At 43.5% G+C, this 13,921-nt stretch overlaps 1 protein-coding gene across 11 annotated transcripts in view; it reads right to left on the bottom strand.

Annotated features, from left to right (window-relative positions):
• FBRSL1 (fibrosin like 1) overlaps positions 1–13,406 on the bottom strand; it is a 610,981-nt gene extending 597,575 nt beyond the window's left edge. For all 11 annotated transcript variants that reach the window (XM_070950588.1, XM_070950595.1, XM_070950590.1 and 8 more), the window contains exon 1: positions 12,749–13,406. In XM_070950588.1, the coding sequence (XP_070806689.1) occupies positions 12,749–13,042 (294 nt within the window). In that variant the 5' untranslated portion in view covers positions 13,043–13,406. The remainder of the gene's footprint in view (positions 1–12,748) is intronic.
• Between the last annotated feature and the right edge of the window lie 515 nt (positions 13,407–13,921).

The following is a 13,921-nucleotide window of genomic DNA, read 5'->3' as shown; positions in this document are numbered from 1 at the left end:
GGTTCCAATATCGCCACAAAGAAGAGGGGGGGGGGGTCAACCTATTCTCCAAAGCACCTGAGGGCAGGACGACAAGCAACAAACGGAAAGCAATCAAGGAGGGAAGCAACCTAGAACTAAGGAGAAAATTCCTGACAGTGAGAACAATTAGTCAGTGGAACAGCTTGCTTCCAGAAGTTGTGGATGCTCCAACACTGGAGGTTTTTAAGATGAGATTGGACAATCGTTTGACTGAAATGGTATAGGCTTTCCTGCTTGAGCAGGGAGTTGGACTAGAAGACCTCCAAGGTCCCTTCCAACTCTGTTATGGCCCCATTATGTTAGGTGCCAATAGAAAAGTTCCTACTGAGATTCTAAGACCTCATCCTCAGAGCCAAGGTGGTGCAGTGGTTAGAGTGCAGCAATGCAGGCTACTTCAGCTGACTGCTAGCTGCAGTTCGGCAGATCAGATCTCACCGGCTCAAGGTTGACTCAGCCTTCCATCTTTCCGAGGTGGGTAAAATGAGGATCCCGATTGTTGGGGGCCATAGGCTGACTCTGTAAACCACTTAGAGAGGGCTGTAAAGCAGTATGAAGTGATATATAAGTCTAAGCACTATTGCTATCCTTAGTTTAGAGAGCAAGAGAAGATCTTCAGAACATGACTGAAGAAATAGTAAAACTGAATCCTGCTCCTTTTGTCTTGGACCACCTTTCTCCAACTCAAAACGTTATTTAGATGATTAAACCAGGAGCGCCCAGATTTCCCAGTCATGTATCTAACACATCTGAAGGACACAAAGCTTGGAAAAGACAGCCTTGAACCCCCCCTTTAAGAGTAAACATCCTGAAACCATCCAACGATATACAGGGCTTTTGCAAAACTTTGCAACTAAGAAATCAGCTATCAGCTTTTCATTTAAGCTACGTTTCTGTCAGGATCAAGGGATGCTGCCGTGCAGATCGCTTGCCAGTTCTTTCAGCAAACCAGCCAAGCAAAGAAACATGTCCAACTGCACTTCAGAGCAGCAGCTGACTCAGCTTGGGTGAGTCTATTTCAGGATCTGCAAGAAATGCAGTCCTTGTGGATCAAGCCGGCAGCTTCCCTGCCCACTGAGAAGGACAAGGGGGCAGTATGGAAGAAACAACACAGCGCAGTGGTAATGGGGAGTGGGGACTTTAGCTACGCTGACGTCCAGTGGGAGACAAACTCTGCATCAAGGGGGAGATCGAACAGGTTCCTGGCCAACCTGGCTGAGGAACTTTGTCATCCAAAAGGTACAGGAGAAAACTAGAGGGACAGCTATACTGAATCTAATTCTTTGGGAGGGGAACAGTGTGCCATATTGGAATTCCACATAATGCAGAACACAAGCAACAACTAAACAACTAAAGTAGCTTGGGAAACTCTGAAAAATAGGATTTAAAAAACCCGGTCCAGCACAAGACCACATATTCTTAACTTGTACAATCTCTAGAAAAGAAGCACCTTATCTTACAGGGCTTCTTATGCTTCATTATAATTTTAAAATCACTCCTGTTCGTTGGTTTACCTTCATGCATTAAAATCTGAGGAGGAGGGAGGATCTGGTCTGTTTTCCCAATCAAAGCAGCTGGCCTTGAACCCTATTTGCCAACAAGTCTGGTCTAAACAGATTTGCCTTTTGCTTGTCCCAAAGGTGCTTTTTCAAAAGGCAACTGCACTTTGTTCTGCCTTGAAGATGTTTCGCTTCTCATCCAAGTAGCTTCTTCAGTTCTGACTGAATGGTGAAGGATGGATGGATTTATATTCCTTGCAGTCATCTTGCCCTTAGTCCTCAATTCTGAGAGTCATTGAAGGCCACTTGGAGGTTTATCTGTGCCCTCAGGGTCACCTGAATAGTGCAAATGGCTGTGGAACCTTCTTGGAACTGCTGAAAAGTTCCTTTAGCTTGTTTTCCATCACTGGAATTTTAAAATAAACCAGAGTGGTTAAACTATGGTCAGGGGTCCAACTTTTAAGACTAACGGTCCATTCTAGTGGTTATTATTTAAGTTGGGAAGCAAGAACTTGTAAGATTTCATTCAAGGAGGCTGCTTCAAAAGAGGTAACACATTAACAGAGTTGGAAGGGATCTTTTAGGTCATCTACTCCAACTCCCCACCTGAGCAGGAGACCCTACACCATTTCTGACAAATGGCAGTCCAATCTTTTCTTGAAAGTCTCAAGTGATGAAGCTCCCACAACTCCCAAAGGCAACTTTTGTTCTATTGGTTGATTGTTCTCACTATCAGAAAGTTCCTTATTTCTAGGTTGAATGTCTCCTTGATCAGTTTCCATCCATTATTCCTTGTCTGGCCTTCAGGTGCCTTGAGAAGCAGGTTGACCCCTCCTCTCTGTGGCTGCCCCTCAAATATTGGAAGATGCTATCTTGTCTCCCCTGGTCCTTCTCTTCACTTGACAAGCCATGCCCAGTTCCTGAAACCTTTCATCCTATATTTTAGCCTCCAGTCCCCTAATCATCCTTGCTCTTCTCTGCACTCTTTCTAGAGTCTCAACATCTTTTGTATAGTGTGGTGACCAAAACTGGATGCAGTACTCTAGGTGTGGTCTTACTAGGGCTTTATAGAGTAGTGTTAGTACCTCACTTGATCTTGACTGTATCACTCTGTTAATGCAATTTAGGATTGCATTGGCTTTTTTGGCTGCCGCTGCACACTGTTGTCTCATATTTAGCTGGTTGTCCACTAAAACTCCTAGATCCCTCTCACAATCATTGCTATTAAGCCTGGCTTGACCCAGTTTATAACAGGACAGAGCCTGAATAAATAGTGATTTATTCAACAGTACTGATAACTTTCCATAACCCTGATCATCGCTGGGTGATCGGAGGAGGAAACAAAAAAACAAAAGGAAAGAAAAATACAGCAATAAAAATCCAGTCCCAAAAGCAAAAAGATTCCATTCTGGTGAGGCGTTGCATGACAATGTCTGACGGCTCAAAGAAAAATGTTTTTCACCCTTGCCATTTTTCCAAGCCTGGGAGATGAAGTGGTGTGTTGTTTTTTTAAGGAGTGAAAATACATTTCACGCTAATGGATTGTCTGCCACAAGAAGAGCTTGCTTTTGACTAGATTACATGGCTTTCAAGGAAGCGGTGAGGGCAGGCAAATCTATATTAATGAAGATCCCTCATGAAATAGTTTAAAAATCCAGATTTGTTGTGGAGAGGGCAAAAAAGAAAGGTTTTTTGGGAGGCCCTAATGTAGCAGTGGCTAAGACGCTGAGCTTGTCGATCGAAAGGTCGGCAGTTCGAATCCCTAGTGCTCTGTAACGGGGTGAGCTCCTGTGACTTGTCCCAACTTCTGCCAACCTAGCAATTTGAAAACACGTAAAAAAAAATGCAAGTAGAAAAATAGGGACCACCTTTGGTGGGAAGGGAACAGCGTTCCGTGTGCCTTTGGCATTGAGTCATGCTGGCCACATGACCACGGAGATGAGCACCGCCCCCTAGAGTCAGGAACGACAAGCACATATGTGCGAGGGGAACCTTTACCTCTACTTTTAATGTAACTATCTCAGAGTTTTTCAACCTTAGCAACTCAAAATGCATGGACTTCAACTAACCACGGTGAAGGAGGTTGTGAAATCAGACGTGACTCACTTAATAACCGCTCTGCCTAGCAATGGAAAACCGGGTCCTAATTTTGGTCGTTAGACAAGAACTATCTGCGATTCAGAACCAGTTTAAGAAAATTCACTGCTTCCCACTGCATGTTTACATTTCTCTTTTTTTAAAAAAATCCCCAATGCTATTTTTTGTGTTTGTTTTGCTGCCTTCAAACTCCTGGCAATCATGTGGATGTGTCTACGCAGTTTCCTTGGCAAGATTTTTCAGAAGCAGTTTGAAATTCATCAGTCTTCTTCCTAGGGCCAAGAGAGAAGGACAGGCCCAAGTCACTCAAGCAACTTCTACTGGTATGCCTAAGGCAGGACTAAAATTCACAGACACCTAGTTTGTGGGCTGGTGCCTGTAACCTCCATGCCAAATTGTCTCTCTGGAACATCATCAATACTGTGTTAAACCAGAACATCTGTAAACTTCTCTCCCCGCAAGACAGAAACCAACTGCAAATCCACGCTCCCAGTTCTTTTTAAATGCTTAAGCTGCTAAATTTTAATATCTGATGTGCCATTGAGGTTAATCAGCAGTGAGCCTAAGGAAGCCCGCCTGTATTGCATTTAGCAAAGACAACTGTTCAATTACGGTATTTCTGAATAGAAAACTCGGACCAAATGTAGAATTTACTCACAAAAGGAACTGCATGGTGCTTCCTGCCAATTTAATAACCTCTCGAGGAGTGTTTTCCCCTGCAAAACCTTTTTCCTGTACAGTTCTTTATAAACAAGATTTGTTCAATTTCTCAGCCTTCTCTTTCTCTCTCTTTTTTTTTCCCAAGGGGAAACTCCAACAAAACTGTCCTTTGCAAATATTCAAGAGCACTACCAATTCCACTTTGTCCAACAAATTCTATGTTAATACCCTTGTTTTTTTTGGGGGGGGTAGATAATTACTTCCATAATGTGAATAGATGATTGATGTAAGCCTGGTTCGGATCTTGCCCTTTGCTTCTCTTTAAAAAAAAGAGAAAGAAAAAGTGACGAACATGAGAAGACAGCTTTTAAATTTGAACTTGTAAAATGGGAGATGCCGATTGATTGCAGCCGAATTCACAGTTGTGCAAAGTCACAGACAACTGTTTTACAACCCTCTGGTGAATTTATACAGCTGACCAGACAGTGTGCTTCAAAACACAACCTTAGCATGTTTGATATAGCACTGGAGGACTTACGATGGAGGGTCGGGCTTTCCTTCCACATCTGTGTAATCTCCCCAATCTTAAGGGAATTGCTAAATAACTAATCAACGACATGCTTGCTTGCCAAACACAGACCTTTCTGAAGGCCCGGTTTTTGCCCGGATCAATGCTAAGCGAAAAGGCCTGACCGCAAGAACCGTGTTCTTGCAAACAAACACGAAGCTACCGTGGTTGTAGTTTTACAGGAAGAGGGAAATCCCCGAGCAACGAGATAAGTAAAATACAACTTCCCAATTTCATCACCACAACGTTTCCTTTTAATGCAGAGAGATGGCGGTTCGGAAATTCTGCAGGGGAAAAAAAAAAGGCCCAGAGATTAGCTTTTTTTTTTCTCCCTCCACCAATTTTTCTTAATGCCTGGTTCTTATAGAACCAAGTTTTTCAGTTATGTTTACTTTATTTATGCAACGGATACAATGCTTGTCCAGCTATAGTCAGTAGATTTCACAGAAAATAACAGCATAGGCTTAAAACCACGAAGAAACCACATCCAGTCATAACTTTCATTTTTTTCCAACAAAATTAACTGCGAAGGAAAGTTCTTACACGTCAAAATAACACAAGACCCGAGTTTTATTTTCAAGGATCCAGCAGCCATTCTTCTTAAGTGAAAATAATTTATAGCCTAACACTCCTTGCTTTGCTTGGAAAGGTGCGCACCTGTCCAGAAAGAAGTTATTTGGATGGTGGAGGATCCAGGATGATCTCAAGAAGCTAAGCAGGGTCATGTCTGGTTTAGCAAGTCTAAAGGCTGAATTGGGAAGATAAACATCTCAAGAAAATGGAGGAAATCCAGCCAACTCTATACTCTTAGGCCCAGAAGTGTACAGATGCTGTCATAAATTCATCAGCTTAAACTTCTGACTTGAAGGAGATTCACCTTAACTTGGAATGGTTACAAGCATTCCAACACGACAGAAGAACTTAAGGAGGCAACCTTACTCCTTGCTCTCTAATTTTTCAGGGCTTTGAACATAGAGAACATGTTGTTTGTTGTGAAGTCATGTCTGACGCACCGCGACCCCATGGACAATGTTCCTCTAGGCCTTCCTGTCCTCTACCAGCCCCCAGAGTCCATTTAAGCTCATGCCGACTGCTTCAGTGACATCATCCAGCCACCTCGTTCTCTGCCGTCCCATTCTTCTTTTGCCCTCCATCGTTCCCAGCATTAGGCTCTTCTCCAGTGAGTCCTTCCTTCTCATTAGATGGCCCAAGGATTTGAGTTTCCTCTTCAGGATCTGGCCTTTTAAAGAGCCAGGGTTGATCTCCTCTAGGACTGACCGGTTGGATCACCTTGCAGTCCAAGGGACTCACAGGAGTCTTCTCCAGCACCAGAGTTCAAAGGCCTCCATTCTTTGGCGCTCAGCCTTCCTTATGGTCCAACTTTCACAGCCATCCATTGCAACTGGGAAAACCATAGCCTTGACTATACGCACTTTTGTTGGCAGGCTGATGTCTCTGCTTTTTAGAATGCTGTCTAGATTTGCCATAGCTTTCCTCCCCAGGAGCAAGCGTCTTTTAATTTCTTGGCTGCAGTCCCCATCTGCGGTGATCTTGGAGCCCAGGAAAATAAAATCTGTCACTACCTCCATTTCTTTCCCATCTATTTGCCAGGAATCAAGAGGGCTGGATACCATGATCTTAGTTTTCTTAATGTAATGAATAGAGAACATAGCTCACCATATCTCCATCCTCAGGAGACCACTCATGGCATGCTTTCAATGCTCCAAATGTTGTCCAGCTCCCATCTATGGCCACTGTTTAACCGACAGAAGTCTCAACTCCTGAACTAAGCCCTATCTGGCTGAATATACCACAGCTGACTTGAACCACACCAAAGAAGCAGCCATTTTTACCACTCCCAATGCCTGATTTAATACAAAGCACCCCAGCTGATACCAAGTCAACCAGGCTATAGTTTCATAAGATGAATGGACTCTAACAAAAAGATGAAAAGAAACCAAAATATATAATATTTCTAATATTTCTACCTAAAGCAAGATATGTAATATTTCTGTCTACATCAATGCTTCCCTTCCAGTAGGGCACAATAGATGGAAGAACTTCGAGTTCAGAGTAGAGTTCTCGACTTACACCCATTTGTTTAGTGACTGCTCAAAGTTACGACAGCACCAAAACAAATTACTGTTTTTCCACACTTATGATGGTGTGATCGATGGTCACGTGATTGAAATTTGAACCCTTGGCCACTGGTTCATATTTATGACTGTTGCAGTGTCCCGGGGTCACATGATCCCCTTTTTTAGCGACCTTCTGACAAGCAAAAGTCAATGGGGAAGCCAGATTCACTTAAGGAATTAAGTGTTTCTGCCTTACTAACTTAGCAAACTCAGTGATTCACTTAACAAACGTGGCAAGAAATGTTGTAAAATGGACCAAAAGTCACTCAACAACAGAACTCGCTTAGCAAAAGAAATTTTGGACGCGGTGGTGGTCGTAAGTCGAGAGCTACCTGTACAAAACTACACAAGTAGGATGTTTTATTAGCAAAGTATTTTTGTATAACTTCAAGGACACACCATTAAACCAGGAACATTTGCACTGCAAAACACAGAATGCATTAAAAAATGAACCCACTAGATTTCTCTCTAGTGGTCTACAAGTAGATCTCAATTAACAAAATGCACCTCGCTATAAGAAGAAGAAGAAAGGTCTATATTGTATATATAACATGAATTGAGCACATGCTAGTTTGAGAGATTCTGGCCCTGGTAATCCCCTTCTCACTTCTGGGTAATATCAGAAGCTCCTCTGGCATTTCCCCACGAACAACAAGACCAACCACAGACCTTGATATGAAGAAGGAAAGAACCCCATGTCAGCCTTTGTCTTGGAATTCCCACCTTGTTTTTGGTCCTGAACTGTGTGAAAAGTCAATACACCCACCCAAACACACATTTATGCCAACACAACAGCCTTCTGGAGAGGCAACCCACCACCTCTGGCTCTTGAAAGAAAACACATGGATCCTGTGAAGGTTGTTTATTGCAATGAGTCAACTACAACCCAAGAAATCAAAAGTCCTCCTTTTGCATATTAATGAAGCATATAAATGAAGTTTAAAGAGCCTTGGTAGTACAGTGGTTTAATGCACCCTGTTATTAACACAGCTGCCTGCAATTTCTGCAGGTTCGAATCTTACCAGGCTCAAGGTTGACTCAGCCTTCCATCCTTTCTAAGGTAGGTTAAATGAGGACCCAGTTTGTGGGGGCAATAAGCTGACTTTGTATAAATATACAAAAGTATGAAGGCTATTGCTTAACGCACTGTAAGCCGCCCTGAGTCTCCGGAGAAGGGCGGCATATAAATCAAATTTAAAAAAAAATTTAAAAAAATGAAGCAGAGCTCTAGGCAGCCGCCCGCCATCCGATAAGCAGGACAATTCTTTTAAAAGATCCTGTGGGACACCTGGCCTAGTTCCTGATCAGAAGTCGCTTCTGCACGGATCCCAACTCTCTTAAGCGATGGGTCATGTGCATAGCCACAAAAATAGCTCCATCACCCCTCAAGACAATCTATAAATGAACGATTGAGAGAACTGGGTATGTGTAGTTTAACAAAGAGAAGGGGCTAGGAGTGACATGACAGCAGTCTTCCAATATTTGAGGGGCTGCCACAAAGAAGAGGGGAGGGGGTCAACCTATTCTCCAAAGCACCTCAACAGCAGGATAAGAAGTAATGGGAGGAAGATCATTAATGAGAGATACCACCTAGAACTAAAATATTTCCTGACAGGGAGAACAATCGATCAGTGGAATCTCCAGAAGTCGTGGCTGCTCCATCACTTGAGGTTTTTTAAAAAGAAATGTGTCCAGAATGTATCAGTATGGTAACAAAAGATGGGACAGGTGGGGAGCAGAGAGCAAAGGGAAGGCAGAATCTGCTATCAATCATGGTTTCCTATCACTCAAATAAAGCCCTGACTTTGAAACTGAGCCATTTGAAAGATTGGGTATGTCAAGTTTGAGGAGAAAAATGTTTTGCCAAGAATACTTAGCAGAACTTAAAAAGTTGAGATCTGGTTTGTAGAAGGGATTTAGTTAAATGGAGCGACCAGTTCTTCTGGCTTAGCCCTTGTGCTCTGCAGCCTTAACCTAGGATGGGACCACCATGAAGGATTATTTTAAAGGGTTTATTTGTATGAAGATGCTTGGGGTAAAATGTAAGCACGATTGAACTCCTGCTAATGGTGCAGGGTGAGCCAGGTGGGGCTAACTCTGTCATTGGACGAAAGGAAAAAAAAAAGGGTTTTAATGAATGGCAATAACGTGACAGAGCTAGGTATTGTGACCCATAAATAAATTTGGGACCATGGAGGTCTTCTAGTCTAATTCCCTGCCCATGGCAGGAGACCCTATGCCATTCTCGACGTTTTCTTTTCCATTGTTTATTTTACTTAGAATAGAATTCTTTATTGGCCAAGTGTGATTTGACACACAAGGAACTTGTCTTTGGTGCATATGCTCTCAGTGTACATAATATACATTCGTCAAGAATCATAAGGTACAACACTTAATAATAGACATAGGGTACAAATAAGCAACTGAATCATACTAGGAAACAATCAATATAAATCATACGGATACAAAGCAACAATACTTCTGTTTTGTTGACACTCTTTTTGCTTCTTTGTGTTTTTACTGTTGCAAGCTGTCTGAAGTGGCCCTACTAACAAATCAAATAATAAATAAATGAATTATAGGAATGGTTTACTGTCTTGTCTGAAGAAAGCTCCGATGAAAAGGATTGTTTTAATACCGGTGGCAAAATTATAACCTTTTTTTTTTTTCCTGTTCTGCAAAAATGACACTTGGTGGAGTGTAGCTAAAGTTAAAATTCCATACAATCCTTTCCACAAGCCAGTTCAACAAATCCCCAAGTGATGTAAGCCCAGAAGAGTCTCTCTTTTTTCATCTCCTTTCTGAACTGGTTGATCAAGGTTCAACCATCTAAGAGACTGATAAAATCCTTTTCATCCTTCTCTTTTATTGTTCAAATGCTCCCAAGTATCACTTCCAGGATCTGCTGGGAAGATATAGGTAGACCTACCTATTCATTTCAGCTCCTTATTTATTGGCTCACTTACCAGTCCTAATTTTGTTGTGCCTGGTTCCCAGTCGGTTTCAAGAATGTTGACACAAACTTTTAAGGAAGAAAATCCTCAACGAGACTGACTTTAGAGTGGGAGAGAGATTGTCAAGTAATTCCATACATAGAGAAACACTTACTTTTTTGTAAATATACCATAACACACCGGCAGAGATAGAGCTGAACATATGACTTGTTTCGTGAGAACTTTTCCGCTTGATTGTGAACAAACCTCCAGACAATGGGTGAACCAAGCCATCGGGTTTACACTCTGTGGGAACGTCTTAAGAAGGCCAAATGATACACAGAGGTGTAAGCTAATTTAGAAAGAAAACACACATGCTACTCCAGACACTGGAGCTTTTTAAATCTCCCTAGATAAGCAATAGAAGTGATTCACGATATAAATATACACAGAGCCAGCAACTCAAATTCAATCTATTATTGAAGAGTAAAAAGCACATGAAATCTTTAAGTATTCTTCACAACAGCATTGAATACATTCTCCGTTTTCACAATAATGCAGTTTTAGAGAAGAATAAAGCTGGGTGCTGCTATCTGACAATCTGCATCTTGTTTATTGGTGATCAAGAAAGGAACCCCCTTATTTTCCACTATAGAATTTTGTAGTTCTTTCAAACCACCTAGCTTTGTCCAATAAGGACCATCACTGACTGCAGAAGACACCAAAGCAGCTTTTACAGCATGCAACCCAACCAAGGTAGATCAGACAGCAAATGTTACGAATTCTCCAACAACCCGTTCTAGAGGCCCATCAGTTTGATTAGCAATTAATTTGAGTGCCTGACAGAAAGATAGCAATCATCTTGCAGGAAAATACCAGGGAAAGTAAAGACTGCGAGAACAAGAAGTAGTACAATGACAAACAAGCAATGTCAGGAAATTTTTCTTGCATCTGCTCCCACCACAATGGAGACAAGAAATATAAAAGTTTCATCGTATCAATCTTCTGGTTAAGACCAAAACAGTCACAAGAACAGTATTACGAAAAATACTTTCAGGCTTTGCATGCATGCAAACATGGAAGGAGTATCCTTCTCCAAACACCCATTGATTGCAGATTTGAAAAATATCACAGTGATTTTCTTTTTATGCAAATGAAAGATTCCAGAGCAACAATTGTTCCTTGGGACAAGCGGACAGTGTTGAGTTATGCTTACAGCCAGAAAAAGTTTGACAAAACTACAGAATGAAATCCAGAGGTGAACTCCTACAACTTCAAAGTGAATCTTCCAGGGAAAAACAACAAAGGAAAAACAAATAACATTCATAATATATTCTAGACAGATCAATTGGCCAACTTTAGAACATTTCTTTATTTGGGCAAGTATCAATGTTACCCCATATCTTTGAAGGATCTCAACCCCTGCATGCAATGATCACCGGATTCTAAAATGGCCCATTCTGGTTCAGCTTTATTGACTTATTCCTTTTAAAAAAGAACAATCCAGAATTGAAACATTACCCAAACTTTTTTGCTTCTTAATGGAAGGGAACCAAACCAGCCCATCGAAAATGACTAAGATATATAGCAGGATAAAAACAGTTACCAGAAATTCTTACCCATTCAGACTTTCCCATCACATCATGAATAAAAACTGAACAGAAAAACAAAAAACCAACCTCCCCCCCAAAAAAAATCACAAGCCACACAAAATCCCCTTTTTTGCCCAAACTCTCTAAAAATATTGTTGCTTGCTTTGCTCAACTTTTTACACGCAGAAGAAACAAGCCAATACCAAATACAATACAATAATACCAAGCAAAGCAATTCCTTTCAATTATTCTTCATTTCTCTTCTTCCTTAAAAAGCGCATTCAGGTTAACCCAGAAAATCTCTCCGGCCTGATTCAACAGCTGCTTCTCCCAACAGCCAAAGAATTAGCCTGGTTGGGGCAATGACACCCCAGGCACCAAAACTCTGCTCTTCTCACGGGCAACACCATTCAACCTGGTTTTAAGCACACTTTTAAAATGGTGGTGCATTTTCTGCAGAACTGGCAGAAGTTTTGCATTCATCTTCCTGCACTCCACAAACAGGTTTGCAAGCCCACTACAAAGCTTAAACCAACACACAGCTTGCCTCAGTGACCCTCACTGCTTCCTAGCTGAAATGGAGAGCAAGGGTCAACCAGAAGGCTTGGCCTACTAACACCAGCTCAGAAGAGCACAACTCTGAAGTTACACCCAAGACAGTTGCTAGATATTTAGCATGCTTTGGATCTCAGATGGAGACCGCCACAGACCCAAGCCCTGAAGGTCCACCTTTAATTCATCCAGATGAATTTAATTCATCAAGCCCCTCGGAAAAGTTCAATGAGATTGACCAGCACAAGCAAAGCGGTCCCACAAGACGGGAAACCAACCCCGATCAGTTCCCAGGTCTGAAGGTCCACCTTTAACTCCTCCAGATGTCAATCCCACCCACTCACTCCCCACTCCCAAAAGTTCAATGAGATTGACCCGTACAAGCAAAGTGGTCCCACAGATGGAGACCGCCACAGACCAAGGCCTGAAGGGCCACCTTTAAGATGTTGGTCCTAACCCCTTCAGAAGTTCAATAAGACTGACCAGCACAAGTGGTCCCACAGATGGAGACCGCCACAGACCCCAGGCTTTAATTCATTCCAGATGTTGGTCCCAAGCCCCTCAAAAGTTCAGACTGACCAGCAGAAGCAAAGCAGCAGCCTAGACGATGACCAAACTCTTCCTCCCATATTCCTCTTCTCAACTCCCACCATCACCACCATCCCCATCCAGGTAAGACCCAACACCTTACCTCCAAGGCTTCCATGGTGGTGAAGCTGGCAATGGCAAATCCATCAATTAAATCCTCTTCCTGGGAACTGGATTCCCGCCTCCGTCGCCTCGGAGGTCTGGCATTTCTGCCTGCAGAAGCCTGGCTCTTGGGAAGGAGACCACTTTGGCTGGTATTCTCTTTGCCAGGACTGGCTTCCCGTTCGGAGGTCGAGGAGGGGCTTTGGTGAAGTCTATCCCTGCCGTTGGGGTCTCTGCGCCTCACCCGATCCCTTTGGGACCGGGATTTCCTGCTTTGTCTGATCTTGCCATCCATTTCCAAAGCCAGTTAAGACCACCACCACCCCCAAAAAATAACACAACCCCACAATTCGTCTTATTGGGATTTTTTTGTACGATCCAGCTTCTTTCTCTGGCTCAGAGCTGCTCCTTTCTTCTGGCTCATGAAATCCGAAGGAACCAAGGGGGCGGAGGGGGGATGGGTGGGCAGCCAAAGGGGAGGGGGGACCAGAAAGCTAAATCCAGCAGCCCTGGAAAAGAGAGCCGGGGCGATCCAAGCTAAGGCAGGAGCAAGCCACCGAAGGGGCCAATCCACATCCACAGGCAGGCAAAAAAACCCAAAGATAAATCCACAGTGACCTTGACAAACGGCGCCCCCTCTCTCGGGTGGGGGGGTGGGTAAAAAAAGAGAAAAAGACCAGCTAGGGGAGAAAATCCAGGGGGGGATAAAACGGGGGAAAAGACACCAGCCCCGCTGCGATGAATCTCAAGTTCGGGTCTCGGAGAAAGAGAAGAAAAAAAGGGGGCGGCGGTGTGGGAGGGCAGGCAGGCAGAGCCAAGCTTCGACCCCCACCCCCGTCCCCAAATCCAAACCAGAGCTCCTCGGGAGGCACAGAAGCCGGGGCAGATTACCCCTCCCCGCTTGGGCCAAAGACCCCCCCAAAAAAATCAATCAATCCACCGCAGATCCAGCAGGGCGAATCCAGACGAGAAGCAGCAGCGGCGGCGGCTGAGGAGCAGGAGAGGGGCGGCGGGGCTGCACTAAACCGAAGCCCCCCCCCCTCTTCTTTTTTTTCTCTGCCCCCCCTTTCCTCGCCCCGCCCCGAGTTCAAATCCGGGGGAGACCCTTGCAAGGCGAGGGCGCCAAAGAGGGGCGCCGTCCGTTCCGCCGAGGCTGGAGCTGTAACTTTGTTGC

The sequence above is a fragment of the Pituophis catenifer genome, unplaced genomic scaffold (genome assembly GCF_029215685.1).
Source record: "Pituophis catenifer annectens isolate HBS135680 unplaced genomic scaffold, rPitCat1.0.hap2 SCAF_10, whole genome shotgun sequence".
Lineage (NCBI taxonomy): Eukaryota > Metazoa > Chordata > Lepidosauria > Squamata > Colubridae > Pituophis > Pituophis catenifer.
Note: the sequence above shows the minus strand (reverse complement) of the source record. Positions and strands in the feature narration are given on the sequence as shown.